Source organism: Platichthys flesus, chromosome 10 (genome assembly GCF_949316205.1).
Source record: "Platichthys flesus chromosome 10, fPlaFle2.1, whole genome shotgun sequence".
Taxonomy (NCBI): domain Eukaryota; kingdom Metazoa; phylum Chordata; class Actinopteri; order Pleuronectiformes; family Pleuronectidae; genus Platichthys; species Platichthys flesus.
In genome coordinates this window covers 17950521-17978145 of record NC_084954.1, presented here as the reverse complement: position 1 = coordinate 17978145, position 27625 = coordinate 17950521, and the positions used below count along the sequence as shown (strand labels likewise).

Sequence of the window (27625 nt, the reverse complement as noted above, 5' to 3'; positions counted from 1 at the left end):
CGTCTCATGGTCCCCTCAGATCAAACCTTAACAGGTCCATCACAGTTACTAGTTTGGGGACACAGGCGAACAGCATTGCAGCCACTGGGGTAAAGATTCCACACTCTGTGTTTATCTCTCTGACTGTTGTCTAATAAGCAACAGTATAAAAACTCACTATAAAAAAACTTGTTATCCAAAGACTGAATTTTAAGTTTATGTTTTTGAAAACCCCAAATAACTATTTTCATCTGCAAATCTTCAGCTTCCTTGCACAGCACTTTTAATTTACAATGGCAACAGCTAAAAGTTAAAGGTTCTGCCTTTAGTTATTGTGAGCTTGTTTGTTTCACTGATGCAACGTGACTTGTGACAGCTCTTTGCTGTCTCTTAGGACAAGATGAGTCTGAATCATTCGGCAAAAAAGGCTGTCCCTGCAACAGCACCCTTGGTCTGACCGAATTGCGGCATGGCCTTTTGCAGCCCGTACGGAGCCGGCCCATCTTCCTCTCCTGGCCCTCTCACCTTCCTGTTGGTTCTCATTCATTTGTTTACTCTGCCCCAGTCCAAAGGAAGCATCCATTAAGTCACCTTTAAAGACAGAAACGGAACATGACAGCTACAAACTGGAGCAAAGCAATCTTTTCACCAAAAAAGAAAAGCCATCTCCTGCCCCACATCGCCATGCCTGTTCATGTCCGTCCCATATCGTCAGCGGCAGAAGCTGCAGGCGCTGCTGTGAGACACAGAGCAGTTCTTGTTTACAAATGCACACTATATTGATGTGAGCTGATTCCATCATGCAACACTTTTGAATGCCACACAGCCTGCTGTTTTTCACCGCCTCCCATCGACTCCTTATGTATTCACCGCCTAATGTATTTGTAGTGACAAGGCAAACTGCGTGACAGTCAGCAGAGCAGCAGCCATCATTGAGACTGTTAGATTATTAATGTATTTATGACTAAAGAACTTCTTAACAATGATCCTCATATGTGCTTTCTATGTTAAATACTAAAGACAGAACTGCTGCCCTTACCCCTGAATTTTATCATCAAAGCACCTTCTTTTTTTTCTTTGATTTATTATTAGTTGTTCATCTTTAATTAAACACTGTGTTCATAATCATTAGATTACATGCAGAGAAGATTAATTCAGCTTCACTTGAAGAAGACGTGGTCAGTGAAGGAATTTGATTTCCCGCCCACTCAGCCCTGTTTTTTTTTTTATCCAATGTCACTTTGGTTCTGTGATTAACAGACCAAAACGTGTGTAATCAGTTAATAGGCCTGATCACATGTTTGAGGTTGCCATGCTGCAAACTGGTTTCACTCTGCCTCTGTCCATCATGTATGGTGGTTAGATTTCCTCTCACCACGGTGGGCAGCGATTATAACAAATGGATGAGTTCAAACCATCTGTAAGACATTTGATTAACGCCGCCGAGCTTCTGTCGGCATGAGAGAGCCTGGAATGGTTGTTGATGTGGAATCACACTAATGACAGTGTTTTGGAAGTGGCCATGCTCTAGGAAAAATATCACAGAATGAGAAATTAGAACCTTGGAGATGCAGACAGGCTTGGTAGCGAGCAGCTCCGGGTGGCCTCTGCATCCATCTCACACATGATTTGATTGGTGCTCGCAGTCATCAGCTCAGCCTCATGGTGCAGCTGTTGAAGCTAATGTGGCGTGAAACAAAACAGATGTTTCTTCTGGTGTCTTTCCTCTTCTCCTCTTCATCTCTTTGAATATTTTGGGACTTGCACACTTGTTGTGAACACATAGAAGTGCATCTTACCCAGAGTTCATTTTCCACCAAATCTGAATCCAGCAATGCATCGACAACCATTGCGGCTCTCTTACGGTTTAGCCTCTTACAATTTCTAAAGGACTTAAGTTATAATTCAGGGAAATTACTTACTACTGGTGCATTCAGACCTAACTCGAAGCACGATGAGATTACGTACAAAGTAAATGCAAAGATGCAAAATTTGAATTATTCCCTTCACCCTCTCGAATTAAAATATTTGAATTTGGCAAAAGATAAGTGTGATGATATAATACATAAGCCTGTCATTTATGAGAATGCAAATCACAGAAGACGAATTCTGGCACCCAGATGGTCATGTGGACAACATAATTACGGTAGTTATTGCAGCCAGTTGTACTCCTCTCCTCTTTTCCAGAAGAGAACTGGTTAATATTTGCAGGTTGTGGTTACTCGCGCAAGTAACCATATCTTATCCATAAATCTCAATGGTGTTTTGTTCATATGTTTGTGTGTTTTATGCTGAATTTAATCCTCAGCATGTCGTCTGTCTTTCTCAGGACACAGCTTTGGACCCTGGAGAGGATGTGGCTCTTCTCTCAGTGAGTTTTGAGGATGCTGAGGCCACTCAAGTTTTTCCTAAACTCTACCTTTCCCCCAGCATTGAACAGTGAGTACATCGCACCGACCAGTCTCTCAGTCTGTTTTCCATTTATCAGTTCATTCTGTAAAATTATGTTTTGTTGAGGACAAGGAGCTATTTATGTAGTCCCCTCCCCATACCTCAATATCAGTCAACTAATATTAACAGGATAATACTAACATATTTTGCTCCGTGATGAATAGAAAGCTGATCCTGTAGTAACCAGTTTGATCTAAACAAACTTTATTTCATACCGGTGTCAAAAACAACTCATGGTCATCACATTATCTCCTTGATGTGTCATTAGAGAGAGTCAACTATCCTTTGTACAAATCTTGTATTTACATTTGGGGGTTATGTCATCACATGCAAATTATAAAAACAGAAGAAAAGTTTGTTGCAGTTCCTCACTAATAAAGCCTGAATACCCTGGGACTCACTGGGAGGAGCAGGGAAGGTCAGCCAAAGGTAATGTAGGCCCACTCGGCACTCCTTCTGATTTCGAAGGCGCAAGATGTAGTTGACGGATTAGTGTGAGTGTGCTGTGAATCTGGCGACATGTTATGTCATTGTGAATAATCCCACATCCCAATGTCTGGACTTATCAGTCAGTTCCTCAAAAACAATAAGGAAAGAACAAAACAAAAAGGGGGATGGATGACACACGGTGTCTGAGCCAGGGATGACTGGATGTCTGCAGACATCTGGGGTTTTAACAGTAGTGTGTGTGTGTGTGTGTGTGTGTGTGTGTGTGTGTGTGTGTGTGTGTGTGTGTGTGTGTGTGTGTGTGTGTGTGTGTGTGTGTGTGTGTGTGTGTGTGTGTGTGTGTGTGTGTGTGTGTGTGTGTGTGTGTGTGTGTGTGTGTGTGTGCATACAGGCCTGGGTGGAATGTTTTCTGTGAGACTGTGGGCACTGTTTGAGTGGGCACCTCACCAGTGTGTGTATTCTCTTTGATCAAATCCATTTTTTGTCTGGCTAGATTTACAGTTTGTGTGTATGTGTTGGTATGCATTTGTCAGTTTGCATTTGGGGGTGTGTGTTTTTCTGTGTTTGGTTGCATGCATGCTTGTGGGTTTTTGTAACACAAATGTATGTCTGTTTCAGGGGTTTGTGTGCACGCACTTGTATTTGAATAGGCTTTGCTCTCGACACAGTCTTTTGTAGGTGTGGATGTAGATAAGTGTGTGCGTGCATGTGTGTGCGTGAGAGAGAGAGAGAGAGAGAGACAGGTATGGGCCCACTCTGACCTCAGGGCCCCACAGTCTGGGCTTTCGTGCTCTGAATAATCTCAGGCTGATGTTTATTTACAAGCACACGCACCGTCGCACCAGGTTAAGAGACCTCTGCTCCCCCCAACCACCACCACCACTCTTTCTCTCTCTCTCTCTCTCTCTCTCTCTCTCTCTCTCTCTCTCTCTCTCTCTCTCTCTCTCTCTCTCTCTCTCTCTCTCACCCCCCTGTCTAAATATGTTCTTTTTTCATCTTCATCTTCCATGCTCCTCTTTGTCTCCTTACTTTGTTTAGTTCTCCCAATTTTTTTTTTACAATAATCAGATTCTTCCTTGTATCTTCTATTGTCTGTCATTTGCAGTCTACGTTTGCACATCATCTCTCCTTATACATCTGCGCAATTGTCTCTCACTCTCCTACACAGTTGCTAAAGTAGATGCATGCATGGACACCACAATGTTATTGAGGGACACCGCTCAGCAGAGAAACTGTGGAAAGCTTCAGGGTGTGGATATGTGCGTTCATTGCATATCTGCCTCTTCCATGATGAAGCTGTGTGTATGTGAGGGAGACTGACCTTACAGAGGCTACAGGCCCAAATTAAGCTGTTGCAGTGGTGTTAGAGGCTCTCCTCCACTACCAGTTGCGTGAGGAGAACAGACAGAAGGGTGCTGAAGGGGCTATAGTGGAGAGCAAGAAGTGGCAAAGCTATGGCACATGGGATTGAGAGGGGTGGTTGCCGGTGGAGCGACGGGGGGTTCGATAAAGGAGGACAGGCCTTAAAACAAACCCCTCTCCTCTAAGCCCTCTAAGAATGATCTGAAAACGCAGAGACTTAACCGCGCTGTGCTGAGCCAAACTCTCATTTACCACCCTTGTTCTCCTGCTTAATGTTGCCTCTTTGTCTGGAGCTATTTGCACATATGCATATCAAGGCCGTGTGTGAATGTACTCCGCTAGATGCTTTTGTGCACCTTTTTGTCAGCTGTGTGGGAGTGTGATAATTCATGACCCAGGGCGAGAATGTATGTCTTCTTCACCATTGTTTGAAGACAAACGATCGCATGTGTGTGTGAGTTTGTGCATCAGTGCATTTGTGCTGTATTCATTATGGTTGCCACCTAATTTAGCATGCACATGTGTGCAAGCCAGCCTTTCCACTGTACGTGTGTTTATGCAGATCTGTTACCCTGTTATTTTTTTCTCCATGTCCTTGCTGACCCTTGTTAGTCCTTTGGTCTTGTGTAGCTGCCCATTATTCCTGCGCTGGCTCCAGTGAAGAGGAAAACTCATTTGTTGCAGTGTGCCTGCACATCACTGTTTTTTTTCCAGCAAGCATCTGATATGGTGCGACATGCATGAGGTTCTGCATTAACCTGAGCAACCACAAATGTTCACAGTATCATATAATGTTACGATAAAATAGTACAGAAACAGTGCAGAAATGTTTAAATCCGATTTAATGTGATGAAATGGTGGATACAGCCGCTGTGGACAACTATTCACTCAGATTTGGTTTGGCACCACTCGATCCCAGTGTTGGTACAGGCTTATTTTATCTAGTCCTATGCTTTGATATTCTTCTGTCGCAATCTGTCCACATATCCATTCAACCCTCAGGTACACAGTAAAGACTAAGAGTAAAAGATCAGTTCTTGGTTCAGAGAAAGAACTGCATTGATGCCACAACTGCAGCTGAAACTATGAACTCTTATTGTCTGCGTGGGCAGTAAAAATATTATGGACCAGCAAAGCCATTGGTAAAGCAGATGTGTCGCAATTAACAGTCAGACAAAATAAACGTCCCCAAATCATGAATAGGATTCAGGATTTGTCTTTGCTAGAAACTTTTTGTGAAATGTAAGTACACGAGGCAAAAGGCAGAAATTACATTGTCTGGTTGTTTTTAGACATTTTTACGAAGAATTGCTAAATATGATATCTTAAAGGGGACATATTATGCCAATTTTACCACAGTTGATATGGTTCCTTGGGGTCTTAATGAAGTCTGTAACATATTTTGGTCAAAATACCACAAGGATTATTTAAAACAGCACCTTTTTACCCTGTCTAAAACAGCCCTCCTCAGATTGACCTGTTTTGAGTACCCCGCCCCCCTCACCCCGGTGAGCCTGGCTGCGAGAGCCCCAGCGCAGCCCCGCAGTGGGAGCAGTGAGAGCTTGAGCTGGCGCAGCAGCAGCATCCTTCCACACTGTTGAGTCAACGTTACGAGGTGTCCCGGGGGTCCCTTGTTTATGCGGCCACTTAAATGTCTGACGGGTAGCAGCAGCGAGCCCGGCTTCCCGGCTAGCGTTAGCTCGCAAGCTAACGGGGCCGGTGGAGCCATGTAGGCCATGTTGCGAGACTGCCTACATTGGCATGGTGTTACTAAGACGTTTATTTCGGTTGTAATCCCATTCGACGCACTCTAGCGTATCGTTTCTGACATAGAAGAACCACAACAAATCGCAGGAGTTGTTTTTTTCTGGAGTTTTTGGGACGAAAATCAACGTGTAGAAGCACTACAAAAGTGGAATTTTCATAATATGTCCCCTTTAAAAATGTTTGTCATTACAAGAAACAGCTGTGAGAAACTGCAGACATGATCTTTTTTCGGCTCTGGGCCCACTTGAGTTCAGTGTTGTTACAGGTTGTCATTTCAGCTAAATCTTCTCTGTGTCAAGATGTTCCAGGGTTTTTCCTGTTTCTGTCGATCATCAATCATTTTGTCATTTTATCATCTGTCCATTTACACGTATCCTCCATCCTCCCATTTCTTCCTTCCTTATCCGTCACTGCTATCCTGTCTATCTATCCACTTTTTAACTCTTGTCTTCTCGGTCCTATCTCCTCCAAACCCCTCCTCCCTTTCCCTCCCGTTTTTCACATGTCTGCCGCCTGTCTCTTTTCTCTCCATCTTCCTCCGTTTTTGTATCACTCTCTACCCTCTGCTGATCCCTCTGGCTGATCCTCAAAGGGAACCAAGAGAGTGAGTGGGACTTGAAAGAGAGAGAAGCGTTGCGCTCTACCCAGCAAGGTCGTCCCTCGCTTGACTGAAATGCAGCGAGGGAAAAAAAACAACACACACACATATACAGCACAAGGGAGAGGAGGGCTTTTCTCTCTCTCCTTTCTCTTTCCTCCACCTCTCTTCTCTCCCATCACTCCGGAGCTGTTTGATATCTCACTTTTACTCTCCTTCAGCAGGGGCTCGGATCTAAAAGCTCTCTACGCAAACTCGTAAGCCCCCTGAGCTACAGTGTTTTACCTCTATTTCTATTCCCTCTTCCTCTCTTTCTTGCTCTTTCTATTACTTTTTCTTCCTCTGTCTTCAAACAAACCATCACTGTAATGTTTTCTGCCTTACAGAGGAGGAAAAATGATGTTGAAATACCCTGACAGACACCCACATTTTTACCAATAATGTACAGTTTACGTAGAAGGTTGCATTCGCTTCTCTCTTTGATAGAACTGTTCCACGGAATTTTCTTCTTTTTCTGTACAAATTATTGATTATGAGAGGTCAAATGGGTGTTACTCTGCTTAGAGAGTTACCTGCTTAAGATTCAGTGTTCTTTTGTTATATAATGTTTTATGGGGCTGCAGAGAAGATAAGACACGGTGTCCCGTTGTGTAGCTCGTTCTGATTTTCCCTCTATCTTTCAAAATAGCTAAGACAATTAGATAATTGAAGAAAATGTGTTTTTCTCTGGGGGCATTTGGGGTTAGAATTGTTGGATAGCTTAATTTAACAGTGGATGTTGTGAGATATAGCATCTTTGCAAGGAATCTAGTATCCCAGTGGGATGGCGTAGTTTTGAGAAAGGGCAAGATCAGGGTCACTTGGCTCAACTGGGAGTCAGTTGGGAATGTGCTGTTTCTGGTCTTTATACATTTCAATTAAAGATATGAACATTTGTGTATGATAACCATCACACACTGGAGTTTGATGATAATGTCACAGTGAGCCGTTCAACAGTGAGGAAACGGCTCACGGTCCTGTTTTCGACAGCGTTTTTTTTAATTGGTTCAGTCAATTGTTTTTAGTACTGTGGTAGAGTAAGGGCTCTCTCACACCTACCTTGTTTGTTTGTTAGTCTGAACTAAAATAACCGATGTGAAAGGTGACTCAGACCACGGTCTAGACAAACAGAGCAAAATGTATTCAGACCAAAAGAAGTAGTGTTGTTCCGGATAAAACAGAACCAGGATTTGGTTTGTTTGCTGTGTGAAAACTCTTTTGGAGAGTTTGGACACATTGGGAGGTGTTTGTGTTAAACAATAGAAGAAGAAAAAGAAGCAGAAGTCTATCCAGAAACTGAGTCGATCCAGCTTGCAGGATTGCTTGCATCGCATCCTACAATATCGTAATGATATTTCTCCATTTAAACTTAAAGACCGCTATCCGCATGACAACATCAGACATACTGCCATGTTGGACCTTCAATTGTCTGTTATGGACCAATAGTATGTACCAGCAGCCATCTACGAACCAATCATTGTCAAGTATAGGTAGATGCAGTCCGAGTAGGTGAAGATGACAGGACATGCGTATGTCACACAAAAGACGATAATCTGCTTCCTACATTGCAATTTGAAACCAAAATTGGATCAAATGTTTTCAATGTAACAAAGATGTGAACCTAGATCCGGACCATGATCCTGACTTCCACGTCTGAAGATATCCCCAAGAACATTTCAATTGTTTTTCAACATTCTCCCTGCTCTTCAGACAGTAAAGTGTTTGATAGCAAGAGATAAAAATAAGAGAGTCTTCTATGAGACAATAAACTGACATTTGAGAGTATTACAGACAAAGTGTACAAGAAAAGCCGGCAGCGTCTATTTGTCTCAGGAAGCTCTCTAAGTTTCAGTTTGACAAAAGCCTGAAGTCTATGTTGTATTAACGTTTAACTGAGTCTGTGCTCACTTTCCCTTTTCTCTGCCAGTTTCAATCTCTCAAGGTTAAAAGCAGAAATGTACTTCAATAAGGTCTTTCCTATCAGCAGCAGGAAATGGAAACTCAAGTGGATATATACAACTTACAGTTATTTACGCATTCTTTATATCAAATTTTTTACCCTCCTCAGTTTATACGTTTTTAATAATTGGTTTTCAGTCTTTTTTTACCTATTTAATTTTCTGCTTTATTAATGTAATTTGTATTATGGTCTAAGTGTTGAATTTATGTGCCTTTTGTGCATCCCTGTGCTGCGTAACCAGTTGCAACATGGGGATTGATAGTAATTGCCTGATTTACCAGATTTGGCCAAGGTTTTCAGAAGATGCAGATGAAAGATATTTGTCCCAGTGGAATAACATCAATCTTACACAAAGCATCAAACTTTTTCTGCCAAGGCAACTTAGTCTAGAGGAACCTTTAGGCAACCCTGTTTTTACATCATTGTTTCACATTCTCAAAAAAAAAGTGGCGTGCTCCAGAGGGCGTGGAACTTTGTTTCAACAGAAACAAGCTGCGATTGAATATTACACTTCAAGCTAGTATGGCAACCACTGTAAGACACTGTCACGTATGTAAGGAAATTAGGAGTCATTAGCAGTCTCATTTGTGTCAATATCTTTAGTTTCAATTAAATGTGTGTTGCTCTGTTTTGATCTCTTCAGCTGCTGAATGTTCATTTAACCAGACGGACAAATTTTGTCCGTCTTTTATTGCTGAGCTTTAAGTGGACGGTGGGGTTTAGGAGCTTTACTGCTAAAAACTGTTTGATACTATGGTGAAAAACAAAACGGATGAGTGTAAAACATTAAAGCTGTGAAACACAAAAAGCTAACCAAAATACTGAGCAGACCCTAAATGTCATGAGCGCATTAAGGAACACCAGTGTGGGTTCATCACTACGAGCAGCCATTTCCACATAGTTGTTTATACACAATTTTTTTTTACATTTTCATTTGAAGGAACCCAAACGTACGATTTAATACATCCTTCATGTTGCATTGCTCTTTTGGAGCATTTAGCCACACGTGTTTCTTCAAGTATCTACCCGCAGCAGTAAAATACTCATTAGCATGTCTTATTTAGGTTTTATTTGTACCAGTGATAGATTTGAGTAAGTGATGCGATTGTGTTCGTGCAGCTCAAAGCAGTCTCACAGAACTTCTTTGTTTCATTCGCAATCATCGTTAAGAACCACGTCTGCAGTTTTTTTTTTTATTTCTATCCACATTGTGAGTTTTTATTCTCCTTCTCCAACTGTTTTATAAGCAGACCCATCGCTCCTTTCATTTTCACTTTTGCTTCTCGTTTACCTGATTTTACTGTGCCCATGAGATGAGCTGGATACATCTCTCCTTCCCCCAGAAAACCTGCTGCATTGCATAAAAGAATCGAGTGGGCACCGTCTCTGCCCCCAAACCAGATTTAGGAGCCCAGAAAAATCAACACAGAGAGACAGTTTTAGGCTGCAGTGCACTAATGTGTGTGTATCTGCATTTGCCTTTAGGTGACTGTGTGTGTGTGTGTGTGTGTGTGTGTGTGTGCGTGTGTGTGCGCATGCATGCGTGCGTGCGTACACATTTAAGCACACATGCTTGCCTGCCCCCTGATGTGTGTGAGTATCTGTGTGCATGTGCCTGTGTGGGTGTAGAGTTTGTGTGTGTCCCTTCTCCAGGGTCTGTAGAAGTGTTGTATAGTCTTTGAAAATCTTTGCATTTCGATAAGATATTTTTCAAGGTTTTGTGAACATCTTGTCACAGTCGGAAATTGTCAGTCTGATAGCATAAATTCAACCCTAACCCATGAACCCACTCAGCAGTGGAAAACATCAGCGCAGACACATCTCTCACTCTCAGCATCTCAAAGCACTCTGCTACTTCTTCCTCCTTGTCACCTTGAACACTTCTGCATTATGTGGCTGCATGAAGTGAGTTTGGTGATGTGGCTTTGTTATTGGTAACACACCCTACTCAATATGTAGGCCCTTCGAATATTTTTGAAATATCTCCACTGAATCTGTCAATAAGAAGGCTGTCACAAAGAGACATGACTTAAATATGTCATTGGAAATTCAGATAAAATGTTAAAAGATTACATAAAAATCAAGTTACCATGCAAGATAGAAATCATACAAACATATTTTATTAATTGTCATGTTAGTTGTCAATGTGTGTGTACTGTCTGTAAAAAGAAAAAGAAAAGAGAATTATCATGTGGTAGCACTGAGAAGTTAAATATTTTATCGGTCCTTCATTGTGGTCGAGGACATATTTGAGGTGTACCGGAAAAGTGATTTGTTTTCTTTTTTCACCATATATTGTACAAATCTTAATTGCTTCCTGCATTGTGTTAATTTATATTGTTTGACTGCATGCAAACAGAGAGAAGCTTGTATTTGTTATGCTTTTAATCTATTCTGTTCCATTTAAAATTTGTAACTAGAAATATAGCTTTGATATTCCTCACTTGCAGTCAGGACTGAGTCCGAACGCATCCTGTGTAATCACAGATAGAGGACTAAGATCTGCTCTGCTAAAGTGCCTTCATTATGCAGGCTGTGTTAGGCTCCTAAAATCATATTGGTTTCACAAAGGGAAGGATTCAGTTTTTTGGAAAGAAGCCTTATTCCTCAATTTAACCTAGATTTTTTTTAAATATTTAACAAATGTCAAAATCCCAGACTCAACCAATCACTTGGCATTACTATAAAAAAAATGTCACCATGCTCTGGTTGCTATGGGTAGACGTTAGCATTGATAACAGGCATGGACTTTAGAAGGAAAACATATGAACTATGTTGTCAAGTCAAGTGAAAATCTTGTTGACACATTCATTTGCTACAACTTATCAGATACATTAATTTATATATTTTTTTCTTATTGTTGAGGAAATATATATTTATTCATATTTTATATTTCTCACAAAATGTATAAGCTGTTATAAATTATTAGTATATAAATGCAATTCATTTGAGAAATGGTTGCTTCTGTCGCACAAACAGTTTTAGGGACTGCAAGTTCCTCAGATTCACCTTTTCCATCAATCACTCCAACTTAATTTGTATAGCAACTTTAAACAGGCTTTATGTAGATCAAGGTGCTTCACACGTAACTGATGAGCCATGGGTAAGACAATAACAATTAAATAAGTACAATTTAAAACCTATAATAATAAAAAAGGTCAAGTTAATAGAAGCAAAGGGTCAGTAAAATTGGATAAAACATATTCAATATAGTTTTATTTCAAGAAAGGTCAAATGGAATATAATTTATAACATAGATGCAATAAAATGTTTTCTGTAAACCCTACGTAATCAAAAACTAGGCCAAAGAGGTTTGGAGCTTGCAATTCAAAGATCTCTCAGGTCGTCGGGCAAACTGTTGCAGTGACTTGGAGCATAAAAACTAAAAGTTGCCTTAAAGTAAGTAGCAAAAAAGAAGAAACCAATGTATGGACTTTCCTCTGTATGTTCCCTCTTTTTCTGTCCTGGTCAGAACTCAAGCTTAAGAGTTCAGAATCAGCTGAAGCTGTTTTATGACATTTTTAGGCAGGAAATTGAGATTATACAACAACATGCAGGGGTGTACATGGAGCTCACGTGGCCATGAGCACCCACCCCACCAATAAATTCCGGCAGTAACCGATGATGTTTGATAGGTGAAATAGAATCATTTTTTTCCTGTTTCTCCAATATTCTAGTGAGAGTGTTCAATGAGTGTGGCTAAAGGTTCTCATTAATCTGGATTTCTCCAAGTGGATGATGAGTAAAGAAGCAAAGAAACACTCTGCTTCGTTATGCAAACGTGGTCACATCATAACAGAAAGGTTACTGACTCCTATTGACATAAGTCAAGAGAGCCTTTACAGTTTAACAGTCCAGGAATATAATGTTATTAAGCCTTCAGAGTCAACAAACAGAGTCATATGTGGACCTCTAAGGACCCTCCAGGCTTTAGGAAATGAAGGAGGCAATCAAAATGGAAATGTTCCTGCTTTGAAACTACATTTGAATCTCCAAACAGTTCTACTTGGCCTTATCTTTCACTTGGGTAATGAATCATTTCTGCCCTCTTTACAATTCTGCCTTTATCTGTTCTCACGCTGTCATTGCACTGTCATATACACACACACACATACACACACACACACCAAACCACAAACAAACAAACTGAGCTTCGTCACCATACCACCTGAGTCACGCAGGATAATCTCAGTGCTTGATGAAGTCACAGGCAGCCCTGTCACTGTACAGTGTGTGTTCGTTCACATGTATGCATGTATACAGTCTAGTGTAAATATGTCATACAGTAGGTTACATTGCTCAGAGGGGTTGATGACTGAAGTGTGTGTGTGGGCAGTGTTTAGAGTGGTGTCACCAGTGGAGACATAAGCGGGGGACTCTTCAGGGTGCCACTTTGAAAGTAAAACACCATTATGTCTCCATTCTGAGCCCTCCCACAGAAAGCTCAATTTAAAGCAGTATAATACTCATACTGGAGTCGCATAACACTGTACAATAAATTCTCAGAAACACTTCTGGCATTATTTCCAAATGGCAAATCACCCATTACTCAACAAACTGTGCAAAAATTCAAGTTTATACTGTGTTTGTATCTAAAAGTGGACCCTATTCAAAAAGTGCACTCAGATATCGTGCTTCTATCATATCTATGGTGGACCTTTTCTTAAGATGAGCACCCACTGTTTCTTTAAAGAGGGACACATTTACAAAGGTCAGTGTTGTAGTTGTGGGTAGTACCACTGAGCCTTTATAAACAGCTTTATAATGCCTTCTCTAGCCCAGAAGCAGCTGTGCCGAGTCCAAGAAAATATTTAATCAGGATAATAACAGTTTGAACTTGACTACAAATTTAAAACACAAAAAGGCCGCGCTACAAACCGGGGGTATGGAGTTTGAAAGGCGAAAACATTAACTGGGCAGAGAGGCTCTAACAAAAGATGATATTGGTTGCATCATGAAGACTTTATGACAAAGTGTTTCCAGAACCTGACCCACTTAAACTTTAAAATACTGTCTATGTGCCCCAGATCATTTTAAGGGAGCCCCAGGTAAGAGGGACCTGATGGGGCCAAACCACATTATTCCAATTATTGTATTATTATCTAATTTAATTTAGGTAAATTAGCTGCCTTTAGTTTTCATCTTGTCTAAAATAAAATTAAGTGTAGCTTATTGCATAACACTGTTTTCAGTCATGGGTTTGAATCAACTGACAGTGGTGTGATGATCGTGACCTGAAGGGAAACGTTTGACCTTAAGGCTAAGCCAGTTGGTAACCCCTGTCATATAATTTTAACATGTTGAAAGACCCTTTGCTTGCTGGAAATGAACTCAGTGCCTTATCAGTCCTCCTTCAAATGAGTACTTCAGAGGCCAAACCGCTGAAATACAAAAGTGCACCACATTTGTTCAATTGACACAAATGACTGACAAACACTCCACCAACTATTTTGTGCCTCTGTCCGCATTTCCATCTGAATGATTAGGAGCTATTCTTAGATCTGTGGGAGGATAGATGGGCATCATTTAGATTTTCATTTTTCAAAGGCTTCTCTCCTCATCGCTGTGAGCTATTTTTCAATCGACCATTTATCGGCACACGGCAAAAAGCACAGGATAATGCTAATTGTGTGAAAAGCCTTATGTATATGGTGGCTCTGGCGGTTTTGATAAAATAATCATTTTGACAATGAGAACAGCTTCTCATATTTCAATCTTTGAGGATGGAGGTGATTCTTATCTTTAGCCAAATTTAAATTTACACCATCACAAAACTAGATTAGATCAGCTCTTTCCTACACAAGGCAAGCATAAGTTATTTATTCTGAATGAATGTGCATGTAGACTCGTCCGCCTGCTTTTGGACTTTCCCTGACCCCTGTGAACACATCATTTTTCCTGTAAACTTTGTGGGTTTTGGTTATGACGGTAAGATGTTGAAAATCCTGAGGTGCTCCACCTTCCAGCTCACAACTCCCACAACGTTTCTTTGGGAGTCGGAGCATTGTGAAATTCTCTAGATGTCTCTGTTAGCTGCTGCTGATCAGAATGACAAATTGTGGAAACTATTTTCACGTACTCCACACATCTGTGGATGGATGATGTTATCCATTGGTGGGATCATGATCTGTGGTTCTGTTACTCACTGTTATGTTCCACCTTTTAGTACACAATTACCATTTGCACATCATAGACTTTCTGATCAAGTGAAGAACAAGCCTCAGGGGCTGCATCTTAACATATGTGATCTTTGACATTTGGAGAGATCGTACAGGATGTGTGCTATTTACATGCATCATGCACGCTTAACTTGGTAAACGTCTGTCATCCGCAACAATGTTTCTTTTAAAATGACATAAGAGTGTCTCTCAGTGTCCTGAGACTGTCCTGCTCTAATGATGAATGGAATAAAAATAGAAAGCATTGGAAGAAATCCTCTTCTATGTGTCTTAAAGTGAGCACTAAAAGCCAATAAGCGGTTCCCTAAGACCTTTAACCCATCCTCAGGGTATTCTCTTTGTTTTTTGCCCCAGATCAGAAAAAACTGAGGGAGTGACTTCTTCGCTCGGTTAGTCACCGGGGAGCTGCAGCAGCATGATTAAACAAGCATGCACTAATCACTAATGGAGCTGCGCTGCAGGATTGAATCAGGACGTCAAAATAATATAAGAACGAGTGAAGGAGGATGATGATGCCACAGGCACAAGTAACGTTATTTTTAACTACAGAGCAGCAAATTCATGTTCATAGTTCAAATTCATTTCCATAAAATCAGGTGGTCACATTAAGTCCAAGGATCTCTAAATAGAGCTCTGTTTTAAAAGTAGATACATGGCAAAGATCGGGCAGGTGTATAAAGGCATTTCGAAGCTCGAAGTGTTTCCAGGAGCACAGTGGCCTCAATAATTATGTAATGGAAGAAGTTTGGAGCAGCCAGGCTTCCTCCTTTGGCCGTCTGTCCAAACTGTGCAACTTGGAACAGAGGGCCTTATTCAGTGAGTTGACCTAGAACCCAACGACACTCTAACAGAGCTTCAGATGTCTGAGATTAGAGAAGCCACTGTAAGGACACAGCACTAAACCAAATAAGGCCTTTATGGTCAAGTGGCCAGACAGAGGATCTTAGACCTTGAAGAAATCCTTGAGAAAGGATCTCAAAGAAAACCTGCTCAAGCAAATAGCCAAGACAACGCCAGAGTGGCTTTGGTATAGGTGTCTGATCCAAGTGCAGCCTTAGAGTTACCCAAGAAGACATGAGGTTGTAATTGATGCCAAACGAGATTCTACAAAGTACTGAACTAAGAGTCCAAATAAGTTTGTATATAAACGATTACATTTTTTATTTTTTTTTAAGAAAGTCTCTGAAAACATGTTCTTACCCGATTGTCACAGGTTATTGAGAAAATATTAACTGTATTAATTTAGACTTTACTAGTATAATATGAAAAATAATGAACAGTAATAACAATGTACTTGAAGACTAACTGCTAACTCTCTTTCATTCAACCAGTGCTCTGGGAGGCTCCTCTGCACTTCATATCCCAGCATTCCCCAGTGGAGGATGCTTAATTGACTATGTCCCTCAGGTGTGCCAGTTACTCACCAGCAAGGTAAAAGTGTTCGCTGTAGCTCACACACTGTTGTTAAATATGCTCTGTATGTTGTGTCCCTGTCTTCACCTCAAAGAAGTCATTTAACCATTAGCTTTAGGGTTTTCATTGGGCCACTGGCTCCTTTCAGCAAGTGCAATCAGTGCTATACAATATGCCTTAGCATTGTGAATCATCAGAATCTCAAGTGTATCAGTGCAGCTAAAAGCGAGATGCACTTTTTATTTGAGATTGATAGAAAAAGTGTTTGCTGCCTTTTAGAAATGCACTTTCCTTACGGTATCGCTCATCGAATCATTGATATGAAAACGGATTGGCTGTTCATGTCAACATTAAGCTGTCATTGTTATGCATCATACCTGGATCCCACACTGTTATTTGTAAATTGTTGTTGCCGCATATTTATCAAGCAGAAACACACTAAAAGAAATAGTGTCACTTGTATAGCATGAAGTATAATTTTGAGCAGCAAGAGTAACCCTGAGCTTTGCCAGAATACGCAGATGTACAGAAGCTGTAAGAGCAATAAAAGACATAGAGCGTTATTCAGCTTCCGCACATCTGATGTTGTGTAAGGTATTTATCAAATGAAGATGAAGAACGGTAAAGGATAAGAGACATCATTCTGGCAAACATGCATGCAGTCTGTGCAAGGACAGGCTGTGCAGTGTTTTTTTAATGTCCATTTATCAGTTATTTCCTCCCACTTATTCCAGATGCTATGATTGTTTTGACAGAACTCCTGCCACATACCTCAGCTGTGAGTGTTATGGGTGATGGCGGAACCTGGCATCTGCATCACTCAAAAAATTACTCATGGAAATCAGCTTCAGAAGCTAATAGGCCCCGTGGGCATTTCAGTCCTCTCCTCTGCGTGTTATACATACATATGTCATCTACTTGCACAAGACAAATAATCAATCAATCAGACTTCTTTGTCATACTTTCTTAGCTTGCATGTCGTATTACCTCAGTCAAAAACAGATAACTGACATTTTCTCAGTCGCAAGAAAATTAAAATGTTACCAACAGTTTTCTCTTAGTAAACTCACCTTTGCAAATTTTTAATATGCTGCAGTGACTAGAACAAACTGACCTTTTTGGAATGGGCTGATTGATGCCCTGTGGTAATGCTGGTTGCAGATTTCTTTCTCAAACTGCAACCAGATTTTATATTCAGTGTTTTTCATAAAAAGAAACAGAAGTTCTTTGTGCATGCTGGCTCTTTCAGAGGTCTGTTCAGCAATCAACGCCCTCAGACCCAAGTTCACAGCTTTTCAAAATAAATGCTCTGTAATTCAACACAATATAAAGCATTGAGGCAACAAAATGAATGTAGTGCTTTTACTTTAAAGATAAATTGAAAAAGAGGGAGGGATTTATGAATATTACTGCCATGCTGAAGATTTGGGACACCTGTGAATGTCCGCCTCAGTCAGATATGGTAAGATAAATTGAATCCAAATATAAAAATGACCTGGTGACCCGAGCTTTGATCCAGTTGTCGACCAACAACAACTTGATTCAAATGTAAATAATATTGAATGTATCCTGTGTCTAAATCGCAACAAATTTGACACTGCACTTTCTCAGGCTATTAACAATACACATGCCAAGTGTGAAGCCGATTGAATGAACTTTTCTCAAGATGTGTATTCCACAGTAAGACAGACAAAGATTCCAGGAATTATTAGATAGATACCAGACCCTTTACCTGTTTCTATCATGATGTGGGAAATAGCTATAACTTGTAACCTTGTTACAAGCTATAGATATATAGCTATAGCTTGTGGATTAATAACCTTGTCATTAATCCACATGTAGCTGTCCCACTGTCAGACAGAGATTTCAGGATTTATTGATATAGGATTCATAATTGTCAATGACAATTAGTCAGCATGTTATCACTCCCCTACTTCTTCTAACAAAATGATTTTAAGCTATTATTCTTTTATCCATCATGATTTTTCTCTACTGTTTCCTTTTGTACACCCTGTGTGTTAAGCTCATCAGATCCCCAAAAGCATTGATTTTTAAAATGAATTCATAGCGAGATATCAAATCAGCCACTCTCTATATTCTGAAAGCCGGGGGTGGTGTAAATGCGTATGTGACAGAGTGAGAAGAGATTTCTTAATCACACAGCAGGAAGCACTTTCAGCATTGTTGCATCACAGTCCCCACTGACACATGCACAAACACAAAAAAACGGATGCATGGGGCGAGGGAGTCATGGGTGTGGGCAGGTTGGAATACCTGCAGAGCAAGATCACCTGTCTTGCATCAATCAAGCCTCCAGGCAGCCAATAGAAGGACTTGGCTTCGAGTCACAGTGACAGCGGGGGCGGAAAATCCTCTCCCAATATGGGTGTGAAAGTTCACTGATCCACAGTTCCCTTGAAACAGGAGCACACACTGTCCATGTAACTAAATAAAAAGCTTATTGAATATGTGCCCTTGTAGCTTTGTAGAAAAGCTCAATTTTCGAGTCCACTGTCCCATGAAAAGCATATCTCAGCAGGAGGCGACTGCTAAGAGCTCTGCAGAGATGTCATACACTTTTCCTCTCTCACAACACACTGTCATTCAAACATGGTTAATGAGTAATCAGCACCATGTAGTAACCCAATACTGCCTGCAGCTGTCTATATATCCAGTCCTCAAGTGAACTGCTATTATACCAGTTACACCAATAATCTGTTACAGCAATACAGTACTATGTTATGCGTTATGGAGTTACTGTCATCATTATAACATTGAAGTTGACCTCTTGCTGCAGACTGTTTAACTCCTTAACCTTCCAAAATGTAACCCTTTGTCCAAATTATGGCTGTAACTAAATAATAGTTTTAATAAGCACTTCAGTCATTCCAAACTGTAAAAGGATGTGCACATTTTGCCTCCAGGTTCCTGTTGCATCACAAAATCTGTCTTAATGTTTGGTAATCTGCCTCTAATACACTATAGGAAACCCTGGCTTATGTATCATACTGTATCATGAAATCCTCTTTCATGGGAAACATCATCATGTTTTGTTATTGGTTGATAAAAACATTTCAGATCAAACCCTCATTTTTAATATGACTCCTGCCAAATTCATTATTGTATTTATTAAGATTCAGGTGTCAATATTTACTTGATATAAGCTTTATTTTAGCGGAAGCCTAATATATCTTTAGAGGTCCTATTTAATTTCCCCCAACTATAGGGGCATATCTTACAACTAACGTAAAGTGATGGCAAAGCATGACATAACTGTCTTTCGTAGTTTCAGGTTGACACAGTTGTACTTATCCTGTCCCACTTTGTTTAAATAACAAATGTCCTTGCACGCATTTGAACACCCGCACCCATGGGTGTTCAAAGGCGTGCAAGTTGGTCTTAAAATTAGGTGTGGTCAGGCCTCATTGTTAATGCATTGCTTTCTAGAGTCTGCAGAGAGCGATTGTGTGATTAACAAACTAAAATCGGATCCTGGGTTGAAGTCATTGGCAAAGTATTTCTCTGGTATTTAAAGGGCAGATTATCATGATAGTATAATGTGCTTACATATGCAAGTGCACAACATGTTACACACACAGATGACCATTTCCTCTGCAGACAAGTGTTCAGTCCATCATGGTGCCACTGCACCTGGCTGTGGGAATGGGTGATGACGTTTATTTCATGTTCCGCCCAAAACACACCTATGGTTCATTAAGAGATTAAGCAAATCCTTTTTGAACCATGCCCCTGGTGCAGAAACAAGTTTTTTTCTGCAGATTTGAACATGACGTAAAAGAACCTTGTGCTTTAGACAATGAGCTTGGTTCTTTTTAAAATAGGGCCAATGGTGTCCTCACAGTACAATCCTTAGATAAGCCACAGATCCTGGCTAGCAGATAGCACAAAGTCAACCACAAGTTCCATCTTGGCCATTATTCTATTTATAATAATTAGGTACTGTGGAAACAGTGGGATCTGCCACTGATGATATCTGTCATTGTAAAGTTTAGTGCCAGCCAAAACTTGGATTGTACCTCCATGGTCTTAATGCTCCAAACAAATAAGAAGAGTGAGGAGAAAACTGGCCCCTAGAACTATTCATCCATGTATTATCCATGAAGGTAGCGGGAGCCAATCCAAGTTGACATTGGGCGAGATGCGTTTTACACTCAGATGGTTTTGCTAGTGTATTGCAGAAACAAACCAACATTCACTCTCACATTCACAACAATTTTGAGTCTCCAAATCAACCTTGATGTCTTGGGAGTGTGGGAGGAAGCTTGCACATTCCTGCATATTGGTCTCATCAATCATATAGTCTGGATATCTACTTTTTCTGAGTACAGTAATCAGCCATGTGTTCCAGAGACATGGCCCCAGTTTGATCACTAGTCTATAGAGTCACCTTCATGGCTGACTGACTGACCTAAGGCATTCTCACCTGCCTGGGATGCTCAGCAGTGAAGGGAGCCCTGAGCTTCTCCTCTTTGGATAATCTTTAATCACACATCAACAGGCACTGTTGTATCTGTATATGTATCTAACTGTTTGAATTCACACTCATTAGTCGTCTCTGTATATGCTCGATTGCATCACAGCAATAAGTCCAGCCGGGAAATTCCTGTGTGGGGAAATATTATGATACCATCACAGATAAGGAGCCGTTGTTTTGGTGTCTTATTATCAGTGTAGACAATACAAAAATGTTGATCCAGACGAACACAGTTTTTCTTGTTTTCTAAGCAGGCTACTAAACGTGCATGGAGCGCAAAAGCCCAGACATTCATATTCCACTGGAAATACACCATGTTTTAGGCCTAAATGTCCACTACTGGACGGGGGAATGCTGGCGGACGTAGCCACACGAACGCAAACCCTGCGCGTGGCCTTTTGCGAGAGTGTGTGCAGGTTTCCAGTCGGCTCATGCATACGTGAATGCGCCTCCGAGGAAGCAATTAAGGCTAAAAACACGCTGTAGATAATGCCATTTCTATTCGAATACTAGAGTCAGGGCTTGCAGACAATTGTTTCTGTTGTTTTATAACATCTGAAGAAGAGGTCACTAGTTGCTTCAATTGTATTGGAATCGGCTACAATACTGTTTACCCCTGAGACTCCAACCATGTTTTGTGAACTCAAATACTTCACCCATCCCTCCATCGGCACAGTGATGGGTAGATAATGACTGCATTTGATTTTTCTGGGAACTATCGCTTTAAATAGGAAAAAATGCTGCATTGAGGCTCCACTCAAAAATATGGAGAGAAATGTAGTAAAATGAACACTGTACCCTGAGCAGACAATCTTTTCTCATTGCATTTGACAGACTCTATGGTAGAGCTTTTAACACCAGCTTATTTGGCTGTCAAGTGGTAAGCTAAAGACTTGGTACTTCTGTGACATTTAAATTCAACCCGCACAAAGACTGCATGTAATACTGCTTTTGTTACTCTGAGCCGTCTGGTTTTAAAGTGAAAGCAACCATTAAAACGTTCACCTCTGTCAATCCTCTCTTCCTGCCAAGGCATTGTTTACATTATGGGTAGGTTCAGTCAGAAAGCATCTCTGCTGGCATCACACAGTGCCAGGCTGAGACAGACAGAGACTGAGTTCAGGGCAACAAAGACCGAAATTAAAAACTGAAATGAATACAAACCATATTCTATCTATTAATCTCTTTTCCTATGTTTTCAGTAACTTGTCAAATTCTTTAAAAAATCGGTTGCAGCTGTGATGACCATTATGGTATGGTGTTTGTTTGTATGTTATGTTTTTGTTTTGTCTGTTTGTTAGCTAGCAGGTTAACATAAAAACTACTTGAAGGATTAGCACGGAACTTCGGTGCGTGCACAGAAATAAACATCTCTGTCTTGAAAGATACGTTCTTACATGAGACAGCGAAATGCACGACATGCCACTTGCCGAGCACAACTGCAGCTGAAACTATGAGGCCTGACTTTCTGCGTGGACTGTTACAATTTTATGGACGATTTTTTGTGCCGCAAACAGTGTTCAAATAGTGCTGCACAAAGCTATACATTGCAGCAACAGAGCTAAACACCAACTTAAAGATCTCTAATGATACAATGAGAAGTGTTGTTTTTGTTGGGTTTGTTATGAAACTGTGGCAGGACAAATTATAATATAAGTCTGTGTGGTTTTTTTTGTACATTTGTTTTAGTTAGTAAGCAGGGCGACGCAAAAAACACTGGTCAGATTACCACGGAATTTAGTGGAAGGATGCGAAAGAGTCGCGGAAGAACTCAAAAATAGTCAGGATCTATTCAATTTAAAAGTGGTTTGATGAGGAGACTGTTGGGTCTTGGCCCATTTGTGTGCTCTACAGAGTGCCATTCAAGTTTCAGTTTATTTCTAGAAGAGTGAAATTGTGCTTATCTGGAACAAACCTGATCATTCATCATCACACTCCACTAATTTAGTTCAAATAAATGGATTTGCAATAAATGATCCAGTCATATTTCTGCCGAGCTTTTGTCTGACATCTACTGTGGCTTTTCAAAACATCTTGTACATTTTTGTGTCTGCCTTTCACATCTTTCTTCTGGTATGGTTTTAGTGTAAAACTTGCACATGTTTTTTGTTGGATCTGGTTCGTGGTAGAAAAATCTGTTACACATTTGCAGACACGCTGTAATATATAATGTTTTGGCAGCATAATAAACATTTGCCTGTATTTCAACACACTCTGTGAACCCATTGGTACATTGTGAACTGCAGCATAGTCCTTTGGTAAACATGTATATCTAATGCATACTTGGATCTGGGTGTGCCACTGATTTGAATATACAATGGCTCTGACGAGAAATACAATGTCTTTTAGATTTGTTTGGAAATTCGCAAACTTAAACATGGAGTTGGTTTTAGATATAAGTCTCTGCTCATGTTCATGTGTTGTTTCTGTTCCTCCATTTGGTGCATTAACACTTCCTCTTTGCTCTCTATAGGTGCAATATGTCATCCAAGGCTATCACAAGAGGCGAGAGTACATCGCTGCCTTCCTCAGCCACTTCGGAATGTGAGTGAACCATTGAAGGCCACGCTCTCCACCAACATAGTCCATACAAATAAGCTCTATAAACTGATTTTGCATGTGAATATACAGAATCTGTTGGAAAGGGACAATATTTTCGGTTAGGAAGCCTTGTGGTTCCTGTTTCTAGTTGGAGCAGGCTTCGGTTTGCCGCAGGTAAACACTCCATGTGGAGAGGAAAATAGTATTTTTTGATTTATCTGCATTCATATGGAGATAGCTTTCCATAGAGATTAGACAATATGTCGTCTGGATCTAGAACACATACAAAAAGTATGGCTGTTTGGGTTTTGTATGCGGAAACGTTCAACCTCTGTGATTTAGACAGAAACTAGTCAGACTGCACGGCAAACAGAGCGTTAGAGTCTTGGCCCACTCTCTACACAGTCTGCTGCATACACAGGAAGCCCCAAAATATTGTCCATTCCTCCTAGAGGCGGATTTGACATCGATAGGCTCTGAGATTAACAACACGTTTGTAACTGCCTATGTCTTTTTATAAAAGAGGTGTTAAATGAGACCAAATGAGAGAAATTGGTATGTGTGTGTTGCAGGGGGGTAGTGGAGTACGATGCCGAGGGATTCACAAAGCTCACCCTGCTACTCATGTGGAAAGACTTTTGCTTCCTAGTTCACGGTAGGAGAAGTCACGATCACACTGACTCTGATCGATCTGGATCAATGAAGTTAAATAACAATCCTTGATTTCTCCTTCTCCGTCTATACGTTTCTGTCTCTCTGTCCGTCTGCTCTTTGTAGTGGATCTCCCTCTGTACTTCCCCAGGGACCAGCCTACCCTCACCTTCCAGTCCGTTTACCACTTCACCAACAGCGGTCAGCTGTATTCTCAGGTGCAGAAGTCGTATCCCTACAGCCCACGCTGGGACGGCAACGAGATGGCCAAGAGGGCAAAGTAAGTAGAGTCTGATACGATAAAAATCCTGCATTTTGGAAGTTGGACTATTTAATTTTTGGATTCAAACAGAAGGTCATAAAATGCTATGTTCCTCACAAAGTCGTTTGCAGTTATTGAATATTCTTTCTCATAAATACTTATAAAAAGGCATATTTATCATGCATTCACCATTTACTAGAATGAATATGCATTAGATACAGAATAACACCACAGGACCTCATTGTGTGGACTATGCAGCAGATGAACTGTGTTGATATTCACAGATTTGATTCCACCCTGAGTACACATTAACTGCCCTGACCCCACAAGAGTAAAGCTAGGCGTTGTCGGAGGAGGAGGGAGCACAGGCTGTTCTTTTTCCTGGCACGAGTGACTTTAGAAGTCGACACATTATCTGTTTTACTCACATACTTCTTTCTCATCTTACCTTTAACTACTGCTCTTTACCACATTTAAATGTCAATGAAACTCTTTAAATTAAGTATGTCTGTTGGTGCCTGGATTTTACTTCAAGTTTGGCTTTGTAAAGGTTGTTTAAAGCAGAAACAACTAAGAACTAACCAATTAAGGTTTTCCAACAATATGAGCTGTTTTCAGACATTAATAAATAGAGTTTTCCTTTCACTTATGAAGAATGCAGCAGGAAAGACTTCGGGTCAGACGCGTTCACCGCAACAGGAAAACATCCAAACTAGTGCTGTCAGTTTAACACGTTATTAACGGCGTTAACGCAAACCCATTTTAACGCCGTCAATTTTTTTATCGTGAGATTAACGGAGAGCTGCCAACTCTCACGCTTTCGCCGTGTGACACACGCTTTTGCATGTTGATGGTTGACTAAGTCCCAAGGGGGGCACCGTAGCCCCGCCCCCTGCCCCCGCGCACTCGCCTAGGGAGACACAGTGAGATCAGAGCTCGTTCACGTTGAGCAGCCTCTCTGTGACTCTATGCTTCTTAACTATGAAAACAGTGAAAACACAGAGTTTCTCTGGTCTCAACTGATCAGAGATCAGCGCCTCAGCTTCTCGATCAGAGCAGAAGCTGCAGTTGGTTTCTATCGAGCTTCAGTATCTGTGTTCACCTCCAGTCTGACCTGCTCTCGCTTTTTGTTTTAATATTTCGCCAACTAAAATATATATTTTTAAGCTGCTAGGCTGCAGCTATATGTTTTTATTTATTTCAAAATAGGGTTCTTCTTATTTCATACATTTTCCACAAATATGTGGAGGACTCAAATAGCCCTACACAGTTCTGTGTTTGATTTGTTTCAAAGTAGGCCGACACTTGCCTGTGTATTTTGTTTGTTTGTTATTTTGTTGCTTGTCTATTTGAGAGGCCTGACTGCTATGCTCACAGCAAACTTGACAAAAAGAAAATATTAAGCCATGGTTTAACTGCACTATAGGCTGAGTCCTTGTTTACTTGAAATGTGCACTTTATATTTTTATTTTGTACCGCCCTGTTTGGCAATGTTGTTTTTCAATAAAATAAAACATTTGCATAAAGCAAGCCAATCCACTTTCCATGTTGATAGAGCATTAAAACCCCCAAAAAATTATGGAGAAAAAATTTATGAAGGGACATTAAGGATAGATACAAATTTGCGATTAATCGCGATTAATTTTGAGTTAACTATGACATAAATCCGATGAATCGCGATTAAATATTTTAATTGTTTGACAGCACTAATCCAAACACATTCTGGCGAGGGGATAGCACCTGTAGGCAGTAGAGGCTACGGAAATCACATTACACTGGTGTCGGCCTTTACTGCCAAACGCTGTTGAATCACGTTGTCTATGTGACCTCTTTATCTGTGTCGTCTACGTATATGACACCTCTTTCTCATCCTGAGATATTTGAATGGTTCCAGATTTTCCTAGTTGCATGTTCGAAATGGCATAAAAACACCCACCCACTCAGATTTCCCTGCTGTATGGAACATTTTCAGAGCAACTGACTCGGGCATTTGCGTTCACACATACAGCCCCTCTGGAAAGTTTCTGGAAAAATGTCTGGACTTCAGCGTGTGTCCGAACATAGCTATTGTGATTTAACTGGGAACTTCTCCAGTAAATCAGTGTATATTTCAGTGTTTTGACTGGAGCGCACAAACACAAAAACCTCAATACGTAAAGTATGTTTGTCTTGTTTTCACCCTGGAGGGTTTAACACTGACACTTACACAAAGCATCTCATGTACATTTGTAGTTAAACAAGTACAAGACATTCTGAGTTTCATCTGCACTCTGATACACACCGGAAGCGGGACTGACGCGGGGACTTTGTTTGAAGTTATGAAGCAGCTGAAACTCAGTTGTTGTCACACTTTCATTTGCTCACCCACCTCCATCCCCTCTCCCCCCCTCTCTCTCTCTCTCTTTGTCGCCCACCCAGAGCGTACTTCAAGAGCTTCATCCCGCAGTTCCAAGAGGGAGCCTTCGCCACCGGAAAGCTGTAGTGCTCTCTCTCTCCAGCTAAATGACCTGCCTGGAGAGTTGCCTGAGGGAGGGAGTGTGTGTGTGTGTGTGTGAGTGTGTGTCCGTGCATGCAGTTGTAAACCTGCACATGAGCGTGCACAGACTTAACAGTACAGTGAGAGTGACAGTGAATTCCACATCCTCTGGCCTTGAAGTTATTGCCTCTTAGTCACTACCTTCACTTTTTATTGTACCTGTGGAGAGAAGCCACTTTGCAGTCATCCCAGCACCAAACTCTTTGTCATGATGACTGTGGATCACTAACACTGGATCAGTCAAAGACCTCGATTTTGAATAAGATTCTCCATTACTTTGAACACCTCAGCTGTACATGTTGTTTTATTGTGTACTGCCAATGACACCCGGCATCAAGCTGTCAAACCACTGGGGTTGGACTCACAGCACTCCATACAGTTGTGCCGCAGTGTGAACAGGTGTTTGTTTATACATTAGTTCAACAATTTGTTAACTACACAAAGAGCTGTAGTGAGTTTGCTACATCTCTGTTTGCTCTTCGTTCACGTTTGACTCCACCATCAAATGTTTAAATGATCTGTGTTAGAATGATGTGCGTTTAATCTAATCTAGTCTGAGATGTAGCCAATACTGTAAATTCATGTGTTTTGTCAAAATGTCTATCCAGTAAAGACGTTTGTCTCCTCTGACAGTTTGTCTGCTATTGTTTTGTTTTGTTTTGGTCACTGCTTCATCAGGTAATCGCAATGTGAAAGTGTGTTTAATAAGTGTGTTTAAAAAATGTATGAAATGTCATGGCATTCCATACATGTGGGGATTAAAATATAAAAATCTATTAAAAATCTTCAGGAATAAACAGAAAAAACGAAAGAAAAAATTCAAGGACTTTATATAAAGAGGTCTCCCGCTATTTGGAAATTAAGCCAAATTATACCGGATATGAACGCTGCCATCTTGGGCCGAATACGTAATACCCAAAGTCTGTGCAGTAGTGACTGAGGAAT

General features: G+C 40.7%; 1 protein-coding gene across 2 annotated transcripts in view; it reads left to right on the top strand.

Moving 5' to 3' along the window:
• Positions 1–27310, top strand: part of babam2 (BRISC and BRCA1 A complex member 2) — a 78996-nt gene extending 51686 nt beyond the window's left edge. For both annotated transcript variants that reach the window (XM_062396818.1, XM_062396819.1), the window contains exons 7-12: positions 2309–2418; positions 16114–16213; positions 23164–23234; positions 23804–23886; positions 24009–24162; positions 26563–27310. In XM_062396818.1, coding sequence (XP_062252802.1) covers positions 2309–2418; positions 16114–16213; positions 23164–23234; positions 23804–23886; positions 24009–24162; positions 26563–26626 — 582 coding nt within the window. In that variant the 3' untranslated portion in view covers positions 26627–27310. The remainder of the gene's footprint in view (positions 1–2308; positions 2419–16113; positions 16214–23163; positions 23235–23803; positions 23887–24008; positions 24163–26562) is intronic.
• The last annotated feature ends 315 nt before the right edge of the window (positions 27311–27625 follow it).